This window comes from Adiantum capillus-veneris, chromosome 12 (genome assembly GCF_014529385.1).
Source record: "Adiantum capillus-veneris isolate H3 chromosome 12, ASM1452938v2, whole genome shotgun sequence".
NCBI classification, from domain to species: Eukaryota; Viridiplantae; Streptophyta; class Polypodiopsida; order Polypodiales; family Pteridaceae; genus Adiantum; species Adiantum capillus-veneris.
This window is the reverse complement of record NC_140942.1, coordinates 111,306,152-111,322,395: the sequence shown is the minus strand read 5'-3', so window position 1 is coordinate 111,322,395 and position 16,244 is coordinate 111,306,152. Positions and strand designations below refer to the sequence as shown.

At 46.4% G+C, this 16,244-nt stretch overlaps 1 protein-coding gene across 2 annotated transcripts in view; it reads left to right on the top strand.

Moving 5' to 3' along the window:
• The window catches only part of LOC147446319 (polyadenylate-binding protein RBP47B'-like), a 99,337-nt gene that overhangs the window by 34,357 nt on the left and 48,736 nt on the right, over nt 1–16,244 (top strand). For both annotated transcript variants that reach the window (XM_086525582.1, XM_086525581.1), the window contains exons 2-3: nt 2,913–3,393; nt 3,926–4,005. In XM_086525582.1, coding sequence (XP_086381708.1) covers nt 2,913–3,393; nt 3,926–4,005 — 561 coding nt within the window. The remainder of the gene's footprint in view (nt 1–2,912; nt 3,394–3,925; nt 4,006–16,244) is intronic.

The window sequence follows — 16,244 nt, the reverse complement described above, 5'->3', positions numbered from 1 at the left end:
CGTCTTTCAACCGTGCTAGGTACTGAGGTGGCATAAACCGCGCCTTGAGCTTGTCTTGGAAATCAGCCCACCTTAAAGAGAGGAGCGTGAAATCGTCGGCTGCCTCTAGGTGCGTGGCTAGCTGTGCCTCTTGCCATGCGTGGTACCAATTAATGGCATCACCGGCAAGGTACATAGCTGCCGTCAAAACTTTGCTGTTTCTTGTCTTCTTAGTTGTCGCAAAATAAGCATTAAATTGATGCAACCAAGAATGAATAACTGTAGCATCCATCTTACCGTCATACTTACTGAAAGTCAATTTTTCTGTAATTAGATGGTTGGAATCCGTGTCGTGGCTTGCGCCACTTGACGAACTTCCACGATCTTTGGGTGGTTCGGTCTTCGAGGCTAGGATGTGGGAAATAAACTCTTGATGACGAATCTCCCTTTGAGCCTCGCGTTCATCGCGCTCGCGTTCGAAAGCAAGTCAATTTTTCTCTTGTTTTGCGGCAAGAGCAGTGTGCTCACGCTCCTGAGCAAGGCGCTTGACGTCCTGTCGATCCATCATGGCTATCATTTGCTTCATCATTGCCTCCATAGGGTCTGGCGTAGATGGCGAAGGGGAGGGTTGGAAAAACCTCCTGGTGGGGAGAATCCTTCGTTGCCTCTCTCATGCTCATCACCTGAAGGCAAAGTATCCATGCCGCTTCGGGTGGCGACCATGCACTATGATCTTGGGGCCTTGAGCTCGCGAGGCACTTGGTTCTTGAGGTTCTTGAGGTTCTTGAGGTCCTTGATTCGTGAGAATCTAGGGTTCTTGAGGTTCTTGAGGTTATTGAGGTCCTTGATTCGTGAGAATCTTGGGGTCTTGAGGATCTTGAGGTTCTTGAGGTTTTCTTTCGCTTGCAAATCGCGTTGGAGAAGGATCTTCTCTTCACCCGAGTTCTACCCTTTTCTGTGGGCGCACCCCTTGGCGGCCTTGCGCTCACACCAAGGTTGCTTTTTCCCACCTCACGTCGATTGGCCGGCCGCTAAGTGCACTGTCCGGTCTCAATGAGTGAAAAGAGACACAAGGGGAGGCTGGACAAGCCCTTCTTTCTTGGGATTCCTGTCACTCTTCAACAAAACACGATTAGGAATCCCCACGCCCAAGTAAACTTGGGTTCGTGCAACCTCAACAAGCAAAAAAAATTATTGTGGTTCTTGTGGTTCTTTCCTTGAGTAATGCAGAACACTTTCAAAGCTCTGATACCAATGTTAGGTTCAGCGGAATGAATGTTGTATTTTCTCAAGATTAGTGATCCTTATTGCTCAAGGTTCCTTTTAGTTCTTATGGAAAGAGAGAGCTTTCCGTCTTGTAGAGTGCTGTGGTCACGAACAAAGTGAGTGGATATTGTGCGTGCAAGTGAATGAGACTGAGAGAAGGAGAGAGAAGAGATACAACACCCGAGAGGTTGTAAAACCCTCCTCCGAAGGCCCCACTCTCGTCGGCGAGAGTGGTCTATTCTTTGATTGCACAAAGGTGTACAATGTGTATGCAATGGACTATGCAACTTGGTCTATGACGATGACGACGACGGTGACGACGACGATGGCTGAAATCTGAGATCTTCTAATCGCTGAATTCGGTGGCTGTATCGAGGCTGAAAATGACTGTTTTCTTGCTGTGGTTATGGCTGAAAATGATGCAGATGAAAACGCTGATGCTTTGTACCTGCTGAGCTGCGTTTTAGGGCAGATCTGCACCTGCTGAAAACGGCTGGTCTAGAGGGCTGAAATCGCTGATGATCTGCTGGCAAAAACGCTGGGATGGGCAGCAAGGTCTAGCGTTAGTGCTTGATGAGAAAACGCTGAAGTGACTTGCTATGATTGGGCTGATCTGCATGTGGTAAAAACGCCAGGCAAGGTTGGTTGTTGGCGATGCTGGATCTAGGGACTGTGGGAGGAAACGCCAAGCATGGGAGGTGGATGGCGATGGGTCATAAGGGGGGTTACTGCTGAGAAGTTGCCTGTTGAGCGAGAAGCACCTGCTGCCTCTTCTGCCATTTAGTGCTAACTTGGGTTTGCTTATATAGAAACTAAGCAAAATTGCCGTACCTACTTTTGTAGGAAAGTCACTTAAAAATAATAAGTGAATCCCAATAAATAGGAGAATAGGCTTAATGCATTGGAAAATTCCCCTAACTGATGCGAATGGATTCTGATGGGAATTCCGATGATCATGCTGTGTGCAACCGGAGGATATGCATCTATGCTAAGTCACTGGACATGCACGGTCTACGAATAGACTCACAAAGTGCCAGATCACTGCTAATCTAGACTTGACTTGGCTGACGGGAACCCTGCTATGGTGTAGCTTGTCCACGGATTGTCCACGGACACATAGGGTTGGGATGTGTCATGTGACAGTTATTGTAATATTTGAACTTTGACACATTTATCATCGACTACGCTTGACATCTTTGTCATGTCTCTATCATGATTCATCCGTTGTGGGTGACATTTATGTGGGGGGGAGGGGGTGGAGGTAGGTTGGTGGCTCTTATGCTAAGTACATAGTAAGGAAGGTTTGCTCGCTTAACTGATTCGTGGGTGTTCAAAATGCATGTTGTGAAGCGGCACTTGTGAATCCATGGATTTAGGCATCAGATTTGCCATTTGAATCAGTGAAACCTTCCATTTTGTTTTGTTTTTTTTGACTAGTTACATGCCAATTTGAGCCTGTCACTGAAAAGTTTTTATTGACCTGTGTTGTATCCATAAGGGCAAGTGACATGGTTTGTCTGCTTGTTGCATTGGCTTGCAAAGCTTGGTCACTGATGTTGATCTACCATTTTCATTTTGGCTGTGCACTTAGTGTTAAACCTCAGTTTGAAAGTGACAACTGTTGTTTATCCTCTTAATCTCTCATCATCATGTCATTGGGCTTACAGGTGGTTTCGGTAAAGATAATACGGAATAAACTAACAGGTCAATCAGAAGGATATGGGTTTATCGAGCTCACATCTCATGGAGCTGCTGAAAAGGTTCTGCATTCATATGGTGGCACACAAATGCCGCAGACAGAGCAAATGTTTCGATTAAATTGGGCTTCATTTGGGATGGGTGACAAGCGAGGTGAGGTGGGCCCTGATCATTCCATTTTTGTTGGAGACCTTGCTCCAGATGTTACTGATTACATTTTGCAAGAAACATTTAGGCTACGCTATCCCTCTGTAAGGGGAGCCAAGGTGGTTATGGATGTGATTTCTCAACGATCCAAAGGCTATGGCTTTGTGAGGTTTGGGGATGAATCAGAGAAAACTAGAGCAATGACTGAAATGAATGGCGTTTATTGCTCAAGTAGACCGATGCGAATCAGTACAGCCACCCCAAGAAAAGCTATGGCTGCCGTGCAGCAAGTCACACCTAAAGGTCACCCTCTTTCATACTGTTATTCATATATTTAACACTACTTGCTTATCGACCATCGTTGATGTTTTCATGCTTAATGATGTCGAGAATGATGCCCTTAATAGTTACTTGTGTGTTAAAGTAGGGAGGGTAGTCTTATCTGGGGATAGTAATGTATTTTAATATTTATCTACACAAGGTAAGGCTAGGCTCCATTGCCTAGGTCAAAAGCCTAGGAGTTGCTAAGATTAACATGTTTAGTTGTTTGATTTGCACGATGGAAAGGAGGGAGGGGAGAAGGGAAAGTGTTATTGTTTTTGTACCTGATCATGGTGTGTCTCAGGCTCTGGGTAACAAAAATAGGGAGGGTAGCCTTATCTGGGGGTCGTCGTGTATTTAAACAGTTACCTATGTAGAGAGCAAGGTAAGGCTATCCATTACTTCAATTTCCTAGGAGTTGCTGGGTTGTTTCATTCTTGTGATGGAAAGCAGGGAAGGTGGACAAGGGAAGTCTCATCGTTTCCTTCCTTATTGTTGTCTTTTTTGTCTGCAGATGCATATTTATCTCCAGCAGACAATACTTCTCCATTTTCTTCGCAGAATTGGATTGACAATGATCCAAACAACACCACGGTATAGTTTCACTCTGGCTGGTCGTAATATATTTCTGAATGAAAGATATTTTGTAGTGTAGAAGCGTGGATGCCTATTTTTCGAATTTATCATGGTTCTGAGTGAAGAGGATGATGCCACTTGCAACATCGTAGTGCTCTGAACGGCTACCTTGGGCCCTGCTGTTGCTAAGCTCCATTCTGCTTGTGCCACCTACTTCTTTCTCCCTCTGCTTGTGTCTGACCTGCAACCACCATATCCGCAGGCTGGTCATTACTGTTATGTTCGCTGCCGTGCTCACCAGCCCTACCTACCACAGCATAGCCACCTGAATCCTGCATACACTGCTAACTAACCCTGCATAGCCGTTTCCATACCCGCCTGTTGACTGCATGTCCACAGCCCCTCTCATTGCTTTTGCTCCTCAGCTCTTTGGGCTCCAGCTAGCTTAAGAGAACAAGCATGAAGGCTATGGCAGTGCTAAAGCAAACCCATGACAGGGAAGGTGGTTGAAAGGGCAAGGTGGTATTGCTGCAGGGTATGGCTGAAGAGACGAAGTGGAGAGGATAAAGGGTGGGCTACAAGGGACAGTGCGGGTGTTTGCAGGGCGGCCATGGTCCTCTAAAACACAAGGCTCCCATGTTATGTCGTCAAAGCCTTTGCTAAATTCTTCGTAAGCACCATACAATACAGGTGTTGGAGCTCTCTTAAATTCGGACTTTAGTTTTGGACCCTTCACCACCCCCCAGATGCCCTTGTTGGTCGCTGTCAAACAATAACCTTTGCTGCCCCAACTCGGATGGTGTGAACCAAAGGGCAAACTTGATGGATGCTCGTAGAGCAGGTGGATGGATATGCCAACCTAGATGTCCTTGAAGGTTACTGGCAAGCCTATGCTGCCCCTACATGGTAGGATTGGCGAGAGCAAGGCCAAGTGGATGATGAAGATGGGTTGGTCTTTTGGATTGCCCATGGTTCGATTGCCCACGAACCATGTGAAAACCTCTGTATGATGTCTCAAGAAACCGCCAAGTAACTTCTCAAAGATAAGAGGCTCCTCTTGGGGCTTGTACTAGATTGCCAAATGATGGAAGCTCTAGATGGGTCCTTGTCTCTGCAACAGATGATGTTGTGAATGTAGACTCATGATGCGTGCAGTTGCCCGTGGTGGCTGCCCTGGATTGGAATCCTTCGGCTCCGGTTTGGTGGCTCCCTATTGCTAAGAACATGGGGATAATGTGGACCCGATGGGCTACCCAAGATGTGTACAAATAGTGATGATCCAATACCTGTTCTCGATAGATGGATGTCTCTAAGGAGGTGGGGGCATTGGTTCTCCAAACATTGCCAAGACTTGAAAGCGGATGGGCCGATTTGGATGCCGTGTTCCCTTGTCATCATAGACTGCTAACAAATCTTGATACTAGCAACCAACATCTTCATGTTTCCAATGCATGTCTGCAATGATGCAATCTATCATGTCGAAGAAGTTATCAATGCAACATGCAATGCCTCACTATGTCAAGTGGCAGAATATTCAGCGGAATTTGCAATGAAGACATGGAATGGCCTTTGATCTAGTGGACACCTCAACTCCAATCAGGCTCGACTGTGAAAAGATCCTCTGACATAGAGAACACTCGTAATGCCACATGCATATACAAGGCAACGGTGGAGAAGACAAATGAAATGTTATATTAATGTCTTCAAAAGGCCAAAATGACCTATGAGACCAATCTGTTACAAAATGGTGAATCTAATACCATGTCTGGGTACAAAAGAACTAGATACTACTAGTAGAATCCATCCTCATCTGCACTCTAGATATCAAGAGAGTATGGCTCGAATCCTTTGTTGTAGTTTCCGTCGATGCTGTGTAGCCCCTCTCCTCAATCGTGGCCGTCTAGATCTCCGTAGCTCCAGTGCTCGGTCGATGAGAGTGCCGGTAGTGGTCGAATGAGTGTGGGCCAAGCTCTGCAATGATGACTGCTCCTCTGGCTGTCCCATATCTAGTGAAAAGAAATTTGTAATCTGTCTCTGGGACTGTCTCTCTCTATCTCTCCCCAGTAAAGTGTCTATATATCTGTGTAACTCAAGTAGATATAGCCCAAGACATCTCTGATCCTCATAACTCATGACCCTAGAGAAAGGACCAAAAACCCTCCTTGAATAAGCAGTGGAAATGACCCTGTATCTCATAGTACACTGTGCAATGACATGTAATGTAGCTCTGTCTTTGGCTCTAACTGGCATAAGCGGCATATCCTGCTGTCCGTTGGTATCCTCTTAAATCTACCAGTGTCAATCTCCAGCTGATGTGAGGATGTGTGTATCTGGCCAATGGCACACCGCAAACCATGAGACATATGTGTGTCCATGTAGCTGGGTCGAGAGTGTATATATATATATATATATATATATATATATATATATAGAGAGAGAGAGAGAGAGAGAGAGAGAGAGAGAGAGAGAGAGAGAGAGAGAGAGAGAGAATTGTAACAAAGCCTCAAATCTTACCTACGCACGCGAATGAGTGCAGCGAAACCCTAACCCTGTTGCGCGACCTGGCTGACTTGTGCGAACCCTAGCTGTTACGTGACCTGGCTCGCCTGCGCTAACCTTAGCTGCGACGAAACAACAACTTGCTACCTGTGCGTGACCTTGCTGTGCTGCTGCTGTGCGGTTTGTTACCTCACGCGGCCTGCTAAGCTTCTAGCATGTGACCTGCATATGGCTGTCTTCTTGGGAAGGTTACAGGCAACAACTGCTGCCTGCTTGGTGGGCACTGTGTTTGACAGGCAGCTTGCAGCTAAAACAGTATCAGCCTGCTGTCTTTTCTTCTGCTGACAGGTTGTCGCATTATTTTCAACATCTTGCTTCGTGTGCACTTGCAACAAAAGGCTCAGTTACGATTCACACACACACACACACACACAGAGAGAGAGAGAGAGAGAGAGAGAGAGAGAGAGAGAGAGAGAGAGAGAGAGAGAGAGAGAGAGAGAGAGAGAGAGAGAGAGAGGCTTTGATTTTCTTCGACTTTTACCCTTCGGTCGGTTCTTGCTCCATGGCGGCCACCACCGGGCGTCACGATGACTGCCCACGCACCCTTCACTTGGACATATGACCTGACTATGGAGGATCTGGCCAGTATCAAGGCGGCACGTGGGCCAGACATTGGGCTCCAAAAGTAGCATCTTGGAGCTCAGCATGCTGGGTCGCGACATCTCTCAGGTGCCAGCTTTTAGACGAGCGCTGTGCTGAGTGTCTCTACAGTCGCTCTCCTATTGTTGCAAGGACCCGGCTGTTGGTTTTAGAGTGCTAGACACCAAATTTCGATCTTGAGGAGTTTGATTGCCACCAAAGGATCCCTCATTTCCCGATCACTCTCTCATTTCCATCGCTCCGCTCTCAGTACATCTTTCAGGTTGTGTTATGGGTATAGCTGCTAGGTGGGGTCTGATTATACCAGGTTTACTAGCTACAAAGATCAGCACACCACAGGTATAGGTCTACGCACCCGTGGACACCCATTTTCCGGATACAGTATGACTTCGCGATCCCACTACAGATCAGGTCCGTTTATAGAGGTTGGTGGTTACTAGTCGCTCGGATCAGTGTTTGAGATGCCATCAGTTTGGACACATGGTGAGAGATTGCCATTCCTACCCTCTACGTCGCTTTGAGCCATAGCATCCCCAATCTCAGGGTGCAACGGGTGGTTGGTAGAAGACTTTTCGCCGCCATACTTTTCGGCAGGGGCCACATCCAGCAGCACCAAACCCACCACCTTGTTAGCCTCTCTCTTCGACAGTCTCACAGATCTCAGCTACTTAACTGTTTCAACCGCAACCGGACATACCGTGTACTTCACGGCATTCACCCCAGAGTTACCAAGGAACGACTAAATCCATGCCTAGAACGCCGGAACGGCGTTCCGGCCGGCTGGGTCAGCTTGGAACGTCCTGGAACGGACTGCCGTTCTGACAGTTGGGCTCAAACCGGAACGCCATTGGAACGAACTCGGAACGCTGGAATTGACGGAACGGGAAAAACGGGCAGTTTCGGCCAACGGTCAAAAACGGGCAGAATCGAAAAAATAAAAAACATCGAGTCCCTATATAATGTGCCAGGCACTCACCCCTTTCCTTCACAAGCTACCAAGCTCTCAAGCTCTCTTGCTCTTAAGTTGAACCAACTTCTAAGTTCTCAAGACTCAAGGCTCTCTCTCTTGCTCTCAAGGCTCAAGCCTCAAGCTCTCAAGCTCTCAAGGCTCAAGCCTCAATCTCTCAAGCTCTCAAGCTCTCAACTTCTATCTTGCTCTCAAGCTCTCAAGCATCAAGCCTTCAAAGTTCAAGGCTCTCAACTTTCAACCTCTCTCTTGCTCTCGAGTCTCAAGGCTTTAAGCCTCAAGCTCTCTCGAGTCTCATTCCAATGTCCATCATCTAGATTCCATGGCCTCTTCCTCTCGTACAAACCCCTCTGTTAATGCGGGCAACACTCAAAAGGCGGGAATGGTTGTGGTGTGATGAAGTCACATCGGAAGGCACCTTGTCGGTGGCAGGAGGTTCTCGTGCATGGGCATGCAAGTTATGCTCTTACACGCGTAAAGGGGGGCATGACAAAGTGAGGGCACACTTTCTTTGAGTGCCGGGACATGAGGTGAGATTTTGCACCAACGTAACCATGGAGAAGAGGAAGGAGCTCGAGGAAAAGGATCGGCAATTCAAACATAAAGCCAAGCCCACATGCAAAGGTATTGATCCAAAGACCCTCATTTTCCCTTCTTCCTCTCTACCCGGTTTAGGTGATGGTGCATCTTCATCGGGCCCTCCACCTCTTGGGACCCAAAGAAGAAGGAAGAGGTGGATGCGGCCGTGGCCCAATTCTTCTATCACGACCATATCCCATTTGTCGCGACGAGGTATGTTTTATGATTTATCAATCTTCTCTCTCATTTCTTCCGTTATCGTCGTTTCCGCCTTTTTGATACTAACCTCTTCTATGTTTGATCGAAATAGGTCTGAGTATTGGAAAGTCATGGTGCAACGGATAGGAGAGTATGGCACTGGCTATGTGCCGCCATCTTTAGAGGCTCTCCGAACCACTTTGCTCGATCGAGAGAAGGCTATCGTGGAGCAAGCAACCCTCAATATTCAGCGTCTTTGGGAAAAACATGGCGTTCCCTCATTGCCGACGGGTGGAGCGATACAAGGAAGAAATCTATCCATGGTCTCGTCGCATACTCGAGTGGAGAGATGTACTTTGTGCATTCTCACGATGCCACCGAGATTGGCAAGTCCGCCGATGTCCTCTCTGCAGAGTGGACAACGGTCATAGAAACGATCGGTGAGCAACACGTGGTGGCCTTTGTCACAGATGGGGAGGCATCAAACAGGGCAGCAGCAGCTATTATAGAGGGTCACTATCCGCATGTGACAATGTGCTTTTGCATGGCACACTGCTTGAACGATCTTCTAAAAGACATCGGCAAGCTAGATTGGATCGCTCCAGTCATTGTTGATGCAGTGAAGATTGTTACTTTCATCAACAATCACAACTTGGTTCGGAGTGAGTACCTCAAGAGGTCGGGCGGCAAAGTGCTTCTAAAGTATTCAGACACCCGCTTCGCATTCAACTTTCTTCTTGTGCGCAGGCTGTCTGAATGTCAAAATGTGGTCCGACAGGTCTCATCAGTGATGAGTTCACCACCTCCCCCTATGCAAAGACAGTTGCAGGGTTTTTGTGCAAGGATAAGGCAGAGGATCTTGAGTTCTGGAAGGAGCTCAAGAGTCTAGACGCACAGGTAAAACCGGTGGTTCATTTGCTTCGAGTTCTGGATGGCATGGATCCTTGCATTGGCAAGATTTATGAGGCAATGGACCGCATGATTGAGCAGCTTGCACAGCTTGAGCCGAACACAGAGTGATATGAGGAGATCCATGCGCTTTGCAGCTCGAGGTGGAATTCATATGCCTCTCCTTTACACGGGGCAGCGTACATGGTGGATCCAGAGTTCCAAGGTGCATGGCAAGAGACAGATAGGGAAGTCATGAACCAATTTACAGAGATCTTAAACAAGATGGTTCTAGACAGAGATGGGCGACGCATTGTCAGAGATCAGCTGAGACAGTACAGAGAGATGCGGGGGTCATTTGGCAGTCTAGATGCTCAGATTGATCGCAGGAAAATAGGTTCAGTGCTTTGGTGGGAGGACTATGGCTATGATGGCCGTGAGCTTTAGAGATTGGTGATCCGTATTCTCAGCCAGTCAGTTAGTACCTCATGCTTGGAGCAATTGTGAAGTACCTTTAGCCACATTGCTTCCAAGAAGAGGAATCGGCTTGGAGTTGAGAAGGCTAATGATCTTGTCTTTGTCAACGCAAATTTGAAATTGCTTTGCAAGAGTACAGACAAACAGACAGATCCTTTTACATAGTGGGAGATTGAGCAAGAGGCTCCTCAGGCAAGTGGAGATGCACATCCACCAATACCAGGTACTTCATCCGTGGCTGAGATCGAGCCGGGCCTAGAGCTCGATGATGAGGAATGGGAGGATGTGCATGATTTACATCCGGCTACTACGGATTGGAGGCCTCTTAGGGTAGTGGCTCGAGTCTTGAGTCTTTGCCATTTATCCTTACCTTTTTGTATGGCTGCTTGAGCCTTGCCCTCTTTGCCATTTGTAGCTACTAGCATCTTTATGGTATTTGTCACCTTCAGTCTTTTGGTATTGTGGTCACTGGTTTGCCCCCCTTGTAGTCTCGACTCTCGACTCTCATTATGGTATGTCACCTTTTCTTTTTTTGTAGCACCTTGGCGGCCCTTGTTAGCCATAATTAATTCCAAAGCGCTATCTCTGACTACTACTCTTGCAATTATTTGAGAGCATATTGTATGGGCATTGTGTTTGCTCAATGTTGTGTATGTGCTATGTACTCTGGGCGCCGCACATCCCAATCAAGTCATAATAAGGTTGAATGGTCTTCGAATTGTGGTTTTTGTGGGTATTAGAGTCAAAGGACTCTAGTAGTACTTGTATTCAAACACATCACGCTAAAAAACGCGAAAAAAAACAATATTTGGGTGTTTTTTTAACCTCCCGTTACGCGCTGTTCCCATTCCGAGCCCATTCCCGTTCCCCGTTTTGCAGGGAGGCCCGTCGCCGTTCCCGTTCCGTGTTCCGGGTAACTCTGATTCACCCAAAGCTTCCTTGCATTCATCCATGGAGACAAACTTCCCACCTCTGCCATCTCCACCAGCCCTTCTTTTCTTTTGGTCCCACCCACTGACACTATAGCACCATCTTCCCCTGCGGCACAACCCAACCCGACCACCCCCACCCACGACATTCCATCCTCCCCACCTCTAGAGTGTGCCCCGCCACCACCTCATGTTCCTAGATCCTTCATAGCTTTTGCACCTCCAGCTTGGCAGTTTTGTAGAGCTGACTACAACGGTGACAACATTGGTCCCTTATTAGTTCGGCTGTGCATTCTACGACGTGCGCTGAAGGCATGCTCTCTTCTGGGTAGTAGGCAGAGCCCCATGCTCTCTTTCTCCCTACCCTTTAATGGCATAGAGACATGGACAGAGGTTTCAATTATGGACTTTGTTCTTCGCCACACCTTGTAGGCTATCCAAACTTGGGCAGACTGTATTCCATCATGCATTGCTACTAACACACTGGCACAGAGCATAGGAGCCATACATTGGCTCCATACTGAGGATTCCTACTGTTTATCGTTGGTTTTGTACGTGGATCATGCTGCATCGATCCCTCCTGAGTATGGTTAGAGTTAGTAGTCCTCTCCACTCTGGGATGGTCTTCTAGCTACTTTGGTTTGTGGTTTACAGCTGCTCGCTCCTTTGCTCCATGACAGCTCCCCGACTGCTGCCACATGATGGGGATGCACTTCCTTTAGCTCTTGTTCTAGGGCTTAGGCCAAGAATCTAGAGAGCACGTCATTGATCTTAAGGCTTGTGGCCGTAACCACGATTGATGTATGCTTTCAAGGTTTCAGATTCATCAATGGTTGACACCATAGTTGACACGTACGGTCACGTACGACGGGTACACGTACGAAGACGTGCGGTACTAATCGAACTAAAAAAAATTAGACGTACGGTGACGTAACGTACGATGCAAAAAAAAATCATGCGTCTTACACATGATAGATCATATCAGTCATGACATCGTCCTTAGTACTTAGTACCAGGGCTAGAAACAAACATTTTTCCTAACCGATCAAAATAAGGGAAAACTTGAGTTTTCAGGTCAAAATTTGAAGCTTTTGCCGGTAATTACACTAAAACTTGTGTAAATTTTCCGGTTTTCTTAGAGGCAAGCTCAAAATCTAACCGGGATTTTATAATTTCAACTGGTTAAAATACACTAGACCCCCGCTTTTTTCTAACACTGCTTAGTACTAAATACTTGTAACTTAAGTCTTAAAAGTTAGAACATGAAAGATCTGTCCATGGACATTGGAAACGGCAATGTCCGAAGAAAGAAGAATCATGATCTCCAAAGTGGTGGCGGCCATAGTAGATCTGCTACCCAAGCCTCGTCGCACATAGGTCATGGTGGTTTGAGCCAATGTAGCCATTGGGCTCTTGTTCAAATGCAGTCGAGATGCAAAACATTCCCACACCAAAAATCGCCCCCAAAAAAAAAAAAAAAAAAAAAAAAAAAACAAAAACCGGACGACTCATGTACGGAACGTACTAGTCGTGCGGTACGGTATGGAACGTCCTGTACGTCGAACGTGGACAACCCTGGTTGACACACATTTACATATTGTCACTTGGAACGTCAATGGCTTGCATCAAACTAGCATCATTGGTCCTAGACAGAATTTGCTTCGTAGAGATTTGCGCTTTAATGTAGATCGAGATGTGGATATCCTTCTTGTGGAGGGGCACAAGTTATGTATGGATAGTTACCGCAGATGTGGCAAATTGCTGCCTGGGGATTCTCATACATTTTGGGAAACTACGATAGGACATACATACTCTAGCAATGGTGTATGCATTTCTGTGGGATCCTGTTGTTGGCGCCATTGTGTTTTTGGCCATGATACTTTAGTACCTGGTTGAGCGATGTGGGTTACTCTGGAGATTGAGGATATTGTGATGTGCATCTATGCACCCACTTGAATGGGGGAGACAACTGAGTTCTAGTAGCAGATTGTACATGCATTAACCCCTGTGGATTCATGGGTTGTAAGCGGTGATTACAACAATGTAAAGACTAGTGAGGATTGGCGCACCATTCAACCCCCATCCTTACCATATGTAGCACCGTGTGAGAGAGATGCTTGGGACAGATTCCTTTTTGTAGTTTCTGGCACAGACGCTTTCATCTGTGATTGGCATGCCACAATCATTTCAGCTTTCGTGGTGTTTTAGACGGCAGTCAAGTCGTCTGCCAGAGAGATTGGACAAATTTTATGTGGGTGCATGGGCAACATTCCATGGTGGTACGGTCACGATTTGGCCTCGCACCCAGTTTCTTTGCACTTGAGTTTTGCAACTTCATCTATGCCTAGACGTGGATTGCACATACCTGACTTAGTGTAGAGGATGCTTCATTGTCGCAAATGATCAAGATGTTTGAACAAGCACTGCTTCTTCAGATCCATCGTCCCACCTACTTACATGCATCATTGCATCCTCTCAGGCTTGCAAACAAACCACTGCAGAGTGGCGACGATGCCTGTTTTGCAGGGAGCATGACCCTGCAGGACCGCTTGAATTGTATTCGCCTACAACTTGAGGAGTTTCCAGGAGATGAGTTCTTGGGTGAGCGTGAGGTTGACACCAGAGAGACACTTAGTCACATTCAAACTAAGAAATCCGGATTTGCATATCATGCTTCGGTCTCTACATGGATATCCAAAGCGGATAGAATGAATAAGGATTTTTTTGCCCACTTCTGAGAGCGTCCCAAGGGGACTCCATTAGAGCCTTACATGATTCTGCAAATAGACTATATACGGAGCCTGACAAGGTCCTTGACATAGCTTGAGATTATTTTGAGCAGTTATTCATTTCTGATAGCTTACAGATGATGTTCTACGTGCTAGAGAAGAGGTTTGGTCTCATGTATAGCCCGTGGTTATAGAGGCTATGTGCCATACGTTATTAGCCCCTTTCTCTATGCAAGAGATGTATGATGCAGTGATTGGTTTGGACAGTGCCTCTTGTCCCGGAGAGGACGTGTTACGAGACAGTTCTTTTTGAAGTTCTAGGATGCTCTCAAACCCGCTATGCTTTCAGGTGTGCAATACATTTTTGACACAAGAGAAATGCCCGCATCTATGTGTTCGGGACTTATTTTTCTTATACCAAAAGGTGGGGATGGATCGTCCCTCCGACAGTGGAGGCCGATCACCCTCATGCCTTCTGTGTATAAGATCTTCGCTCGCACGATCAGTATGCGCTTGAAACCCTTAATGCCCGATCTAGTACATGCTTCACGGACAGGTTTTGTGGAGGATCGATGTATCTTAGATAACATCTTCATTTTTTATGAAGCAATTGAGTCGGCTCGTCAGACATATCAGCCTATAACTTCATGCACCTTGACTTTGAGAAAGCGTATGATAAAGTGGATTGGGGTTTCTTAAAGGGCACTATTCAAAGGATGGCTTTTCCTTTGCAATGGATCAAAGGTGCATCTGCATTATACCATACTGCTTCCAGCGTTGTCACAATCAAGAGCCACATTGGATGCCGTGTCACAAACTGATGACGTGGCAGAACCGTACGGAAGCCCAACAAATTACGATGACATGTTGATGTGGCAGCAATACAGAAATCCCGCTTTTTGTGTTGGTTGTGCCATGTGGCAGGCTGTACGGATTTCTGTGATTCATGTTGGTAGCTTTTTGAACCAGTAGCTTTTGAGTTTGCAGCTTTTCATGTAATTGCTTTTGAGTTTGAAGGCCAAGAGCCTAAATATGAACCCAGGGCCACTTATTCTCTCAGTTTGCTGACGAGCATGTGAGTAGAGAGGGTTCGTGGGAATTGTAACTTTGCTCAAGCATTAATATAAAAATAGCTACCAAAATGGGTGCCAGATTTTGGGGCCAATACCTCTGGGCATGGAACTACGTCGGGCCGTGTCGACTCTATTTTTAAAAAGTGTGATAAAGTTGTGAAGTGTTTTAAGTGATTCTCTTGTGCGTCGTGTCAGATTTCCGACTTGGGTGCCTAAGTCTGTAACAGAGGTATCAGAGCTCAATCGATTTTCCTTCCACCTCGAAATCCGATCTTTTTACCGCGACACATGGATTCAAGTGACGAATCCCGCAAGAATCAGACCAACCGGCCCGACAATTCCGGATTGGATGAAAGTACGGGAAATTCAAATAGGCACTCGGAAGAAGAGTACGGGCCTCCGCGGCCTACGGAGTATGGACGAATGGAGGTGTAGCGTCAACAACAGGTTGATGCTTGTGTTAAGCAGATGCTTCAATATTCAAAGGATCCCAGTACACGCGAAATTTTTGACTCGGTACCCGATTGATGAGATGCATTCCCAATGGCGTATGGCCATCCATTCACCATTAAACTGTGCATTGAAGAAACCTGTACATTGAAGATGAACTTGATGATGTGATCGAACGACGAGTCAACCAAATATTGAAGATCATGAAGCATTCAAAGAGACGTAGCAAGGGAACAGATTCCCTTGGTTATTTTGGTGGACAGTCTTCTTTTGCAAATGCACGAAAAGCCAAGAAGCGTGTACGCTTCAAGGGTGTGCCCAGTTCGTCCTCATCCTCTTCGGATAGTTCCGACAACTCTTCCTCTTCTAACAGAAAGGGCAAGAAACGATGGAAAAACCAGAGACATTGAAAGAACAAGAAGAATGCTAAGAAAAGCAGATTTCACCAAAGATCTTGGAAATTTTCTGACAATTTTGTTGAGGATTCATCCTCTTTTGAGAGTTCGGACTTTGATGACCAGATGTGTTATTCTAAGAGGAAGCACTTTTATAGAGCCAATCAATACGACTTTCTCGAGGGTAAGAGTAAGAAGACCAAAGAATTTAAGGAGGGTGGACATGCAATAAAATTTGATACCTTTTCGGCTTTCGAGATGCTCACAAGGCCCTCCCTTGTATTCAATAGTTTGACATAACTTTTTTGGAGGGTGCTACTCAGAGCACTCTTCTATGAGGAAAGGAAGCACCACCAAAGTGGATAATGTTCAAGCGACTTTTTAGTTCCTCGTGGCTTACTTAGGAGTACGAA